Below are 13,114 nucleotides of genomic sequence, written 5' to 3'. Positions count from 1 at the left end.
TCTTATGCTCTAAATATTTTAGTTCATTTATGTGGATATGCATCGATTTTTTAATTATAATTATATTAGAGAGAAATAGTTAATTCTGAAAGAACTTGTTATTAACCTCTTTCAGATAAGTATTTTAGTTCATTCATCTAAAATTTATAATTTTAGTTACGCTTAGGTTCCATTTAGTCGTTAAAACTTATTTTTAGTATGTATAGATTTCATTTGTAGCGAATTTCTAATTTAATATTTAAATTAAAAAATCATTTGATTTTATTGTATTTTTCAGATTCATTAAAGGGAATTGTGAGTCATTTGATAAAAGCAAAGATAGAAAATAAAAAAGCTCATGATTGTTTGAGCATTTAATACATAAAGAGCAGGAAGAAAAGGCAATGCCCGTAATGATTCTTGAAGCTTGGGGAGGGACAGACACCTTTCGGCCTATCTCCCCCACGAGACGGGTAATTTTCATCTCTTTGTTTTTTACGAAAATGCCCAAAATAAAACATCTCACCGTCACAATTCACAAGTCACTACTCAGACAGACACTTACCCTTTCTTCTTTTTCCAAATTTGTCACTTTCTTGGATTAGTACTTTCATCTTCTTCTTTAGCTAAATATTGTCAAAACATCAAACCCCTCTTCTCCTATTTAGGGCCATGATATGTTGATCTAACGGTCAGAAATCAATTTTGTAGCAAAAGGGTTATTATTTGTGGGCTATATACTATATATATATGCACTATATCCATAGAAAAGTATACAAGATTAGGACATGGCCATAATATTTGTTTATCTTGTTTATGTCATAAGCATGGAGAGCTAGAAAGTACGAAAGAAACATATAAAGCATTCAAAAATAAAAGTTGCTTTGGAGCCTGATTGTATGGGTGGTGGAACTTTTTTTTTTTTTCCCCTAATATTATGATAAGTAACAGTTTCAACAATGGCATAGTCAGGATTCAATGTTAGAGACTGAAAAAAAAATTCAAAATTTTGAAATTTTAATAATTAAGATGTCAAATTTACTATAAGTACCCATTTTGTACAAATAATTGCATAAAATTTATTTGAAATTTTGTATTTAATATAATGAAAGTACTCATTTCACTCTTAAAAAATTAAATTTTGTAGAGTTTAACATAATTAAATAAACTTTTCATTCATAAACAAATTATATATATACACACACACTAAGCAAGGAATAAAAACAAATTCTTTGGTAGAATTAGGGAGCAAAGGTCAAAAGAAAACATAAAAAAAAAAAAATCCCACAAACATCATAAAGCAACCAGAAATTAAGACTTGATTCAAAATATGAACTCCAAATCTTAATGGCATATAATTATATATTATTAACAAGGTTCCTTTTTTTTTTTCTTGATAACAAGTTTGTCAGCAATGTCAAATAGAGGTTTCCATGTAAAAAAAAAAAAAAAAACACTCTATTTTTCTTCTTTTTTTTTTTTTGTTTTTCTTTTTTTTTAGAATTACAGTGCTTGTGTGGACTAAAACAGCAGTAGTACCATCAGTCACAGAATGATTACATGTATAAGACTTAAGACAGCTCAGGGAGACATGTAGTTTGAATAACACAAGTAACCCCACAAGTCCACCACTTGCACTTGGCCACCTTTTAACATTATCCTGCAGAGAATGTTGTCTCCCCCTCTACTTGAAAAAGTTTTCACATAACATTACAGAAAGGGTTTTGCAAGATTAATTATAATTAACCTTTTAACACTATCCTCAAACACTCCAAGAAATATTTAAAATAAAAAAAAGAAAATCCTAAGAGGCTAAGATAACTAATATCTAAGATAATTAAAAGTTCAAAACAAAAGAAAGAACATTTTAATTGATCATGAAACGCAAGCACTAATGAAAGGCAGGACTTTTCTTGGCTGCTGATGTGAATCTCGAAGGTGAAGATGCAAGAGGTAGTACTTGTGAAGTGCTTGAATGGTACTGTTGAGGTGTATGACTAAGCTCTCTTTCTTTGTTCTTATCAACAATAATGGTTATAAAAGACCCATCTTCATCATCTTTCGAAAACTTTGAAGTAGCAGCTTTTTGTGTATAATCTTGACCAAACCCATCATTCTTTTGGACTTGTTTCTCTGTTTCTTCCATTAGTTTTTTTCTGTATAATTTCTCCTCTGCATCTTGCAAGAACTTGAATTTTGGAGGTGGAGATGACCTTAACTTATTAAACTCTGCATCTGTTGCCGATTCAAAAAGATGGTTGAATCTGGTTTGACTGTAGTTAGTATCCATAGGAGTAAGAGGAGGTGTAAAAAATGGTGGAGAAGCAAGAGGAGTTAAAAATGGAGTTTCTATATTTATAAGCAAATCACTTAAGCTTCTACTTCTTGACCCTTTTGTACTTCTGTTGTCACCCCTAGACTTATTACCATCTTCAGACTCCAGGTCCTCCTTTGTTTCTTCAATTATTGTAAAGAGAAATCTTGGTGGACCGGAAAGACTATTCAACCTCATGAGTTCTGCCTCCAAAGGATCATCACCAAAAGGCTTAAGCAATAAATCCTTGCTATTAAGCTGAGAATCTAGTTCATGATGAACAAGAGCATCTGTAATTCTAAGTGAAGAACATAGTTCTTGAGAATTCCTTAAAGAAGATGGCTTTTTTAGACAAAACATATAAAAAAGCTCTCTTGCTGGGCTGCTATAGTCATCTCCAATCTCTCTATTGGTGAATCTTCTCTTCCACCATAACAAATAGTAAAGCTCAGCTATAAGAGCTAATAAAAGGCACCCAAAAACTATACTCAAACCAAGTCCTACACTACTCAAAGATTTCATCTTTTCACTCTAATCACATCACAGCTGCTTAAAATACTGAAACAATAGAAATATCAAAAAGCATAGGTACAAACCAACAAAGTTACCATAAATAACTTGAAAATCACTCTCCAGAACTGCAAAACAAGAAGCCAAGAAAGGGAGAAACAAGCTTACAGAGAGAGATAATGGCTAGTCTCAATTCCAAGCTCTAGCTCTAGAACCAAGATCATAAAAATTGACTCATTGCTGCTTTTTATCAGATACCTTGCATACATAAAAATTCCAACTTTATCTACCAATAGAAAATCTAACCCAGAAACGCAAAACTCATGCCATCTGCTAACACCTATCCAAAAAGCTCTTTCTCTGAAAATCACATTCTGAAATCATGAAACATAATTATAAACTATGTAAACCCTTTTTCTAAAATAACCCCACATGAAATCAACCCATATACTTGTGGATAATTACATAATTTAGCCTACTATATATGTATCATATTTAGTTTTCTAATAAAATCCCAATCACATGCATTAGTAAAGAACATCAACAGCAAAAATAACCAATCTGAGATTGCTAAACTGCACAGTGCACACAAAAACAAGGGAAGCTTATTCTAGCAAATAAAAACACACATCAAGGGAATTGAGAGGCAAAAGGGTCGGCAAAATTTCTCACTTTTATGGCTTGACAGGTCCCATTCTTCGAGGGATACTCACATGGGATCACAAATAAAAGGAAAGTGATGTGTCACTGGAAATGTTATTGCATTTTTATTTACAGAAATGCCCTGGTACAGAATTGTTTTACCCAAAAGCTTATTGACTATTGGCTGAGTGCTTTTAGTGTTGAATAAACTATTCTTAGGGGGGCAATTTAGGACAAAATCTTGGACTGAAACTTTTAGCCTAATGTCGTCAACTTTGATTCTGCTAATGTGCTATTTAATATTATAATAATTTTCCAGCTGGTACTAGATATTGAACAACTATGTTTTTACTTTTTTTTAAAAAAAAACTATGTTTTTAAATTGAAAAATATATATATTTGGATATTTGTAAAAAAAGTTAATTATTTTTTAACAGAAAAAATTAAAAAAAAAAACTATGTTTTTAAATTGAAAAATATATATATTTGGATATTTGTAAAAAAAGTTAATTATTTTTTAACAGAAAATATTAGTACTTTTAGGTCGGATAATAGATACAGATGAAAACCCCACAAAGAAAATTTTAAACTTTCGAGTTTTATTAATAGGTTGTTTAATAAAAAGTATCACTTCCTTTAGAATATTCAATTTGTTATAATTAAGTATATTTAGTTGTCCCATAGATTTCTTTTATATGTAGATTGAAAGTAATATTCAAAAATTTTAAAAATAATATTGCCTTTAGGTCATTAAAAGCTTTTTTATTTATTGAAAACTAAGTTGAAGCTTTATTTGATAAGTGATCATCAAATAAAATTTCTAATTTACTGTTTATATTAAAATTTATTTTATATTATGTTTTATCACAGTTTAGTAAATATTTCTTCAGTTTCATATATTTTATATTATATTTTATCACGATTTGTTTGTCTATCGTTCGTTTTTTGATGTTTCAAAATGTTTATAAGGTTTCTAAATTTATATATTTAAATAATTATTTTTTTTATAATAACATTTATGATTGTCCATTAAGGCTCCGTTTGTTTTCGTAAAATAACTTGCAAAAAAAATATTTTTCACAATTTTCCATTACTTGAGCATTCAGGAAAATAAGTCAACGGAAAATATTTTCCTGATTAAAGGAAAATTAAGTCATTTTTTTAAGAAAAATAACTTTCTATTTTCAAGAAAGTTACACATTTTTCGGCTGTTAACAAACCTTATAAATCTATATTTTTAATTTATTAATCATCATAGACACGACTAACAGTCTCCATTTACTACAGACCACCATCACCGGCCACAAGTATCGGCAGCCACCAGCACCAGCCACCGGTCTTTCATAGTGTATATATATATATATTCACTCTTCTCATATTTAACAATAAAATTTTTAAATTATAAATTTTCTATTATTATTAATATTTTTTATAGTCTTATGAGATAAAGATTTTTATATTTTAACTAATTTTCAATATTACAATTAAACAACAGAAAATAAGTCATTTGGAAAAATATTTTTTCAGCAAATTATTTTACAGAAATAAACGTAGCATAAATCAAACACTTTTATTTGTACCTTCACGAGTTTAGAGTAAAAATGGGCAAAATAATTTCTGTTTACCAAATTCTTAATGTGTATTTTATTAAATCATGCAAATAAAATAGAACGTAGGGTATAATATAAAGTTTTATTTCGGTAAACAAAAGAGAGAGATTAAAAAAAAAAATGACAAAACAAAATTGTAAGTTACTTAAAAAGGATGTGAATTTGAAATCAAGGGATCCTCTCATTATGTTGGCCCAACAACTAATGATAAAAAAAAACTTCTCTGCCATGAAGTTTGGTTGGTTGTAACCTTATACAAATTCAATTACATTATGTGATCACACCATCATTATGCTCTTTGAAAAGTGTTAATAATATTATTTCACTACTAAATTAAATTATTCCTATGAAAGTTCTCCTATTTAATTTATTAAATAACATTTTAAAATTATTTAAGAAACAATTTAAAATAAATCTGATTGATATAAACACAAAATCAATAAAAACTATATACCCTTAAAATTGCTAAAAATAATTATTTTCAGTATGTGTAACTTATATTGAAAATGTCACAATGGAAGGGAAATTTGATTGGCATCTTTTGATAAAAAGCCCAAAACTAGTTGATTATAATTTCAAATCTTGAATCATATTGTTTTTAACCCATTACATGATTTAATTAGCAAGAATGTCTTGTGAGTAATTCACATGGAAAATACAAATTTTTTTTTTTTTTTTTTTTGCTTGAGTTGGAAACAAACAATCCCAAAAAATCATTTGCTTAAGTTAAAAACAATACTGTATATGCTTTCATTTCATCTTTGATTTTCTTGCCCAAATCTAAAAGAATATCTTTTGCTCCTTTTTTTTTTTTTTTTTAATGTCAAGAATAGAAAGGCCTGATGGACCAAAATAATACTGAGAACTTATCACATAAACGAGAAGACTAATCAGACAATAACTAATTGACATATAAGCTTTTTTTTTTTTTTTTTTAAACCAACATAACTCATTTGGCATACCTAATTGATAATCACCAACTATCAATATATGTTATTAAAATAAATTTTAATTTTTTCAAATCGTTTGGACAAGTATGGCATATAACTGGAAAAACTTGAAAATCTGTCCCCTAATGCTTGATGGGGACCCATGTTTGAGAATGTGTATATAAAAGAGAACACAGAATGGATCCATAGCTTGGAGAGTACATGTAATAGGAGAAAAAACTGTGTACCACATCTTCCAGTATAATCTATCACAAGCTCTCCACTGCTCTGGCCCAATAAATATTTTGAGATTAGCATTTTGTATAACATCAATCTATCTTTTTTTTAAAAAAAAAAAAAAAAAAGAATATCAATCTATCTTAGTTGTGAATGACTTTATGAGGTGTAAGTCAAATTTTATAAAAATAGAAATCAATATTTTAGTAAGCGAGCTGGAGTAGCTCAGTTGGTTAGAGCGTGTGGCTGTTAACCACAAGGTCGAAGGTTCAATCCCTTCCTCTAGCGATTTTCAAATCATGTGACATGATTGATTTATGGGCTTATGATTGTCTTGGACCTTCCTAGCCATAGAAAAAGGCTACATTGTGGGTCTAATGTTTTTGCCTTATTTTGGACCTTGTAATTTACTAAAAAGACCTACAGAATTCAATTTTTCTTTTTCTTTTTTTTTTTTTTTTTTTTTGGTAAAATAAGGTCTACCTTCAACATACCTCACAAATATGCAATATTTGAAACTTAATGCAGCTTTAAATTTAACGTGCCACTCAATTTTCTATGGTGAAAATAAGATTGTTGTTCTATTAGGATGTAAAGGCAAAAATATGACTTATTGCATATTACAAATTTCGTGATTGCACAACAACAACATTTTGCAACCCACTTGTAATATTATCATATGCAGTTGGTTCTTCAGAACTTACATTAGACATGCGGAGTAAAAGTTGAGGTGATATAGCATCCGTTCGACACACAGGACAGTTGGAGTGTGAATATAACCACATATCAATGCACGCCACGTGGTATGAGTGCATGCACTCTGGCAAAATACGTAATTCCTCACCTTCTTCAAATTCACCTAAGCAAATTGCACAAGTTCCTTCATCACCTTCATCACCTAAGCAAATAAGGTCTACCTTCAACATACCTCACAAATATGCAATATTTGAAACTTAATGCAGCTTTAAATTTAACGTGCCACTCAATTTTCTATGGTGAAAATAAGATTGTTGTTCTATTAGGATGTAAAGGCAAAAATATGACTTATTGCATATTACAAATTTCGTGATTGCACAACAACAACATTTTGCAACCCACTTGTAATATTATCATATGCAGTTGGTTCTTCAGAACTTACATTAGACATGCGGAGTAAAAGTTGAGGTGATATAGCATCCGTTCGACACACAGGACAGTTGGAGTGTGAATATAACCACATATCAATGCACGCCACGTGGTATGAGTGCATGCACTCTGGCAAAATACGTAATTCCTCACCTTCTTCAAATTCACCTAAGCAAATTGCACAAGTTCCTTCATCACCTCCACCACCATCTAAACCCATCCCCTTATGGTATTTGAATGCAGGGATGAGCAGCGCTGTTGAATTCTCAATTCCGCTCGCCGTTTCATTGGTTTCAAAATTGCTTTGTCGTAGTCGTTGGGAGTTAGCTCTCGCTGGATCGCGATTGCGCCATCCCATAGCAATGCAATGATAGATTGTGACGACAAGGGCCGCCGATCCAACTCCGATTAGGAGAACGGTGACTTTGTTATCCAAATCATCATCCATTACCATCATTGACATTAGTAAAGTAGGCACTCCTAAAAGAGGTAAATTAAACCAATGAAAATGGTGATGAATACAATGATTTCATTGTCTATGCACAATTTATTATTGCAAGAAGATGCTCTGTTTTGTCTTATGCCTTGTTGATTATGCAAGTAGCTCTAAGAAATGGACTGGATCTAGGTTTCTTCAAAGGATACTTGCTATTTGAATGAAATTAATCCATTTTAAATCAGAGCATTAATGGAATTAAGAAAAATATAATTTTTTTAAAGTTTTTAGTAATCCATTTCTTTATCATTTTTATTAAAGTTTACTCACACCAAATTATATATCGTTTTGAGAAAATTAAGATTTCTAATTTTACCTTATTTTTACTAAATACAATGATTATTTTCTATAATGTTTTTATCAATACAATAAATTTATTATAGGATTATTAACTATTGAATTATTAATATATTAAATAATTAAAATTTATGTCTTTCAGACTTTGAAAGTAACCATAAGAACCCAAGTATTTTTTCTTTTTGAAAAATAGGACTGCTTAGTTGTTATCTATTTATACTTCTATATCTATCTATCCATACTATATATAAAATTGGGAATGAGAGGGAATAACAAGATTACTTATATCACTCTTAATGAAATTTAAAATGTTTTAAAATACCCTTAATGATGATCAATTAAACAATTACAGTTTATTAGTTAATTGATTATAATTTATTTTAAAATTTAATTTTTAATAAATATATATGATAATGATACATTTGAAAATTTTTATATTTTAATATTTATTTGATTTCATTTTGATTATAATTTAAAGCATTTTATTTAAGAGGGAGATAAAAATAAAAAAATATTTTTTTTTATTAATACTCTTTTTTTTTTGTTTATGTTTGTATGATTTGATTGGATATATTTTTAAAAATAAATTTTCAAATAGAATAAAATTTTAAATATAAATATATTGCATATAAATATTCTAATATTTAATTTTTTTTAGTTCTTTTATGAAAAAAATAGTATAATTTCATGATAAAGTAGTGTACATGAAAATATTTAATTAATTTTTCCTTCACTTTCTTCCACTTTCTTTTTCTTATAAACGATTATATAAAATAAAAATAGTTGCCTAATAGTTTTCTTTTTTTATTATAGAAAATAATTTGTGATATTGTTCTTTTATAATACTCTTAGAAATAATTAGATTATGACAATAAAGGTGAAAAAATTTTATACAATAATAAAATTAATAAATATTTAATTGATATAATAGCTTATGTAAAATTTAATATTTCTTTTAAGCTCAGTAGAGAGTTTCATACTTTGTCTTTTGCTTCAAATCAGCGAATCAAGTAGTTCAGTCGCTGGCGCGAGCTACTAATTCCATGTCTGGTTCGGTGGAGCGGATCTATCTAATTTCATATCTAGTTCGGTGGAGTGGATCTTTTATTTCTAATGTAATGTTTCTTGATTCTAATAATATATGAAGCATTTACATTTTCAAAAAATATTTATATATTTCATTTATCACCACCATACTATCTTCAATGATTTTATAATTCCTGTTTATATCATTTGATTGGAGAACAATGAAAAAGATTTCCATTATCATAATCTTTCTATTTCTTTCTTTTTTTGTTCATTCAAATATCAAGAAAATAATATCTGAACAATAAATTAAACCAAAATCAAGCTCTAGTATGTGTTGTATCAATCAATTTATTCAATTAATAAAATATTAAAGTACTAATCAAATCCTAATGAGTAATTAAATATAAATTTAGGATATACAATTAAAGGTGGAAAACCCCCATTAAGCCCATGTCGAGTTGGGTAATACTATAATATTTTCATTGTTCATGACCCCTCTAGTTAAGCCCTGGTTAGTCATTTTACTGGATATATGCACTAGCTCAAAATATGAGCCCAATTGTAGCCCAAATGTTTTTTTTTTTCCCTGAAAAAATCTCACAATGCATTTAATTATGTCAAAATATACTTCACTGTGTCTAAAATTTATGACTTTTTACGACTATTTTAGAATTATATATTATTTTTATTTCATAATACTTCGTAACATTTGAAATTTCATGTCTTTTAGAAAAATTAAGAAATTTGTCTAAATTACAATAAATTATTGAATAAATTGACTATATTACCCTTGATTTAATACTACTTTTCTAAAAAAAATATTAAATTAAAATAATAATTATTAAATTGACATAGAATTTTACTAGCTAACAGAGTCGCTGATTTTTTATCAAATCAAAGGAATTCATATCATTTTAAATAATGAAATTAAACCTAAAAATATAATAAATTAATTTGATTTGACTCTAAGTAAAGTTATAATTTTATTGTACTTCTTTTAGAAAATCAATATATTCAATTTAGACTTATTCCCTCCATTTAATGTTGACCCTGCAAATTAGTCAATCTCAATTAATTAAAAAGATGACTTTAATTAAGATTGAGAGGTCACATTTCTTTTTTTTTTTTTTTTTTTTTTGATAAGTGAAATGTTGATAGGGTTATATATTTCAAAACTATCAATACCAACTTGGTTTCGTAATACATAATATAAAAAAAAAAAAAAATCATATATCTTATTTAACTAAACTTTTAAAGTGATAAGAAGATAAACAAAATGGTGGCGCAGGCAGCATCGAGGGACATATTATACCTTGGTCTTTGTGGATATTTTGGAGCCCATTCAATCTCCACCGCTTCATTATTATTATTATTATTATTATTATTATTATTATTATTATTATTATTATTATTTCCACAAAATTCCAAATTTATATTTCAATTATTCGTTTTAAATTGTTCTCCACAACCATGGTCAATTGGTCATTATTGAATTCATTTTACATATTCAACCGACAGGTTTTCTCCATTTTTTATAAATACATTCATTCTTTAATATATTTATTTTATTTATATTATTCTTTTATTTTATGAATAGACACGTGTGATTGTTTTAAAATTTATGCTTTTTAATAATGAATTAAAAATAAAGATATGTAATATTATTGATGGACATATCTTTACTAATATGTTGATATCATAAATGACCATATCATGAATGAAATTTTATTTTATTTAAAAAAAAAAAAAAAAAGATTATAACCAAAATGAGAAACACACACTTATAGAATCCTTCCTTCAAAGACAAGATGAGCCTGGACTTTTTTATTTTTTATATTTTTGAAGCTGGTGGGGATAGAACTATTATAAGTATAAAATGTCCTTATATTATTATTTTTTTTCTTTGGGGAATAGAGAGTTCCTAGATCTATCAAAAAAATTCATCAATTCAAATTATATCAGTCAATTATCAAATGATCTTTTAAATTTGCAATATTATATATATGCTTTTTTTAAAGAATTATATATATATATATATGCAATCTTTCTAAAAATTAATATAATAATAATTTTTAAATTTAATGTTATTTATATTTTCCTCACTTAAATATTTTTATTTGTCTCTTCAAAATTTTTCATTGTATTATTAACTAATTTTAATTTAATATTATATTTCTTTTGGCTGTCCTAGTTGAAGCCTTGCAAGATTCGTTTTGTCCTCCAGAAAAGATCAGTCGGTGGGATTAGTTAACCCTTAATCATCTTTTTCTTGATTCTAAATTGTGATTAATGATGGAATCTTCAATAATGCAACTTTCCATTATACAGAGTATATATAAATTAAAACTGCTCTGTATCTGAATCTGATCACCAATAACCTATCACTTCTTTGGAGTTGGCCAACCCTACCTACTAGGTATTATCTGGGACAGTGCTTATTACCAGTAAACACAAAATTAACCCTAATTACTAATTACTGTTAGAAATTTGAGCTCACATTTTAACAGATTTAGCAACTTAATATGCTATAACGTTGATTTTCACTGACATATACTTGCTTCTATTAGTATGATATTAATATTAATTAGTAATTAGGGTTTACTAATATTTGAATGATAATAGATTTTTTTTTTTTTTCTTGATTTGAACCGTTTGATGTCTCCATCCGCTTCCACGGAAAAGACTAATAGATTGATGATCGGGTTAAAAGTTATATTTAAAAAAAACCTTTCAACAATGATCACTTTAGATAATAAGATTCTTTAGATGAAAACTAATTTAATATGAATCAATAGGAGCGGATCAAGGTGGAGAAGCAGAGGCACTTTCCCCTCTCGTTTTTAACACCTCAATTCAAATTTTTTAACATTTTAGTCTATATATGTATATTAATTTAAATTTACTCTATTAATTTTTTATCTTTTGCCTCTATTAAATTATTACTCTTATATATTGCTCCAGTAAATTAAATTTTCTTGATTTGTCACATGAATGAATATTTGAATTTTTACATATAAACTTTTTTTTGATACATAAGAGCCTATTTGCTCCATAATAAAGGATAATCTTCCATTTTAATTAACATTTATTAAATTGATTATAATTTTTATAATAAAAATGACTCAAACTCAAGACTACGGTCGATTTGCATATTTATATATATAAAGTTTAAGACGATGTTACTTGACCTTTTCAAGTCACTACACATGTTGATCTAGACTAAATAGACCATTTAAAAAAAATAAAAATAAAAACATTTCAAAATATGGGAAAGTGTGACGAGGAAAACCAATTGTTTTTGTCCACCTATTTTAGATGATTTTGGAGTGCACGTGTGGGCCATGCTAAATTATTATCTCTACTAATAATTCACTAAAAGCTTAATTATTTATTTATTTATTTATTTGTATAACCACTCTCAACTATCCAATGAGAACGCAATTGGTTGGTCTTTTGTACTTTAGTATTGGAAACAGGACTTGTGAAAAAGACTACAAAGCTAAAAGAAAATTCAATTCTTGCAACTTATTTTCATTTTTCTTTGCAAAAATTAAATATTATAATATTCAAACATTAGTTTTTTTAGAAATAAACTTTTCAAACTTAGCCTCACCATTAAAATATATTAAATATTACATATAAAATAATTTAAAATTAGTAAATTTATTAAAAATTAGAAAGCTAATTAATAGTATTAGAATAAAAATAATATAATAAATAAAGTTGTTTTTAATAATAATAATAATAATATTGTTAGTAATACGGTAATTCTAGATCTTACTATGATAAATTTTATCTTTAATTTTATAAGAGGGATGAGATTATTGATTAATATTATTTTTATAAATAGGAGTGAAATATTTAAGTAATTTATCAAATTTTATATTTTCTTACGTGAAAAAAAAAATTTACTTAAACCATATATATTTTAAAATTATTTTTAACT

The 13,114-nt window shown here is 27.2% G+C and overlaps 2 protein-coding genes and 1 non-coding gene across 3 annotated transcripts; 1 reads left to right on the top strand and 2 right to left on the bottom strand.

Moving 5' to 3' along the window:
- Positions 1–1,576: 1,576 nt before the first annotated feature.
- Positions 1,577–3,512, bottom strand: LOC105647810 (uncharacterized). Its single transcript, XM_012234041.4, has one exon. The coding sequence runs from the start codon at positions 2,813–2,815 to the stop codon at positions 1,871–1,873; it is 945 nt and encodes a 314-aa protein (XP_012089431.1). The 5' UTR covers positions 2,816–3,512; the 3' UTR covers positions 1,577–1,870.
- A 2,923-nt stretch (positions 3,513–6,435) lies between these two features.
- TRNAN-GUU (transfer RNA asparagine (anticodon GUU)) lies at positions 6,436–6,509 on the top strand. Its single transcript has one exon. It is a non-coding gene; the product is annotated as a tRNA-Asn (tRNA).
- A 766-nt stretch (positions 6,510–7,275) lies between these two features.
- LOC149495845 (RING-H2 finger protein ATL39-like) lies at positions 7,276–7,809 on the bottom strand. Its single transcript, XM_089722249.1, has one exon. It carries the CDS (start codon positions 7,807–7,809, stop codon positions 7,276–7,278), a length of 534 nt encoding a protein of 177 aa, XP_089578375.1.
- Positions 7,810–13,114: the final 5,305 nt, after the last annotated feature.

This window comes from Jatropha curcas, chromosome 6 (assembly GCF_041381405.1).
Source record: "Jatropha curcas cultivar XTBG-Jc1 chromosome 6, XTBG_Jcur_1.0, whole genome shotgun sequence".
In the NCBI taxonomy this organism is placed as follows: domain Eukaryota; kingdom Viridiplantae; phylum Streptophyta; class Magnoliopsida; order Malpighiales; family Euphorbiaceae; genus Jatropha; species Jatropha curcas.
This window is presented reverse-complemented; position numbering and strand designations above follow the sequence as displayed.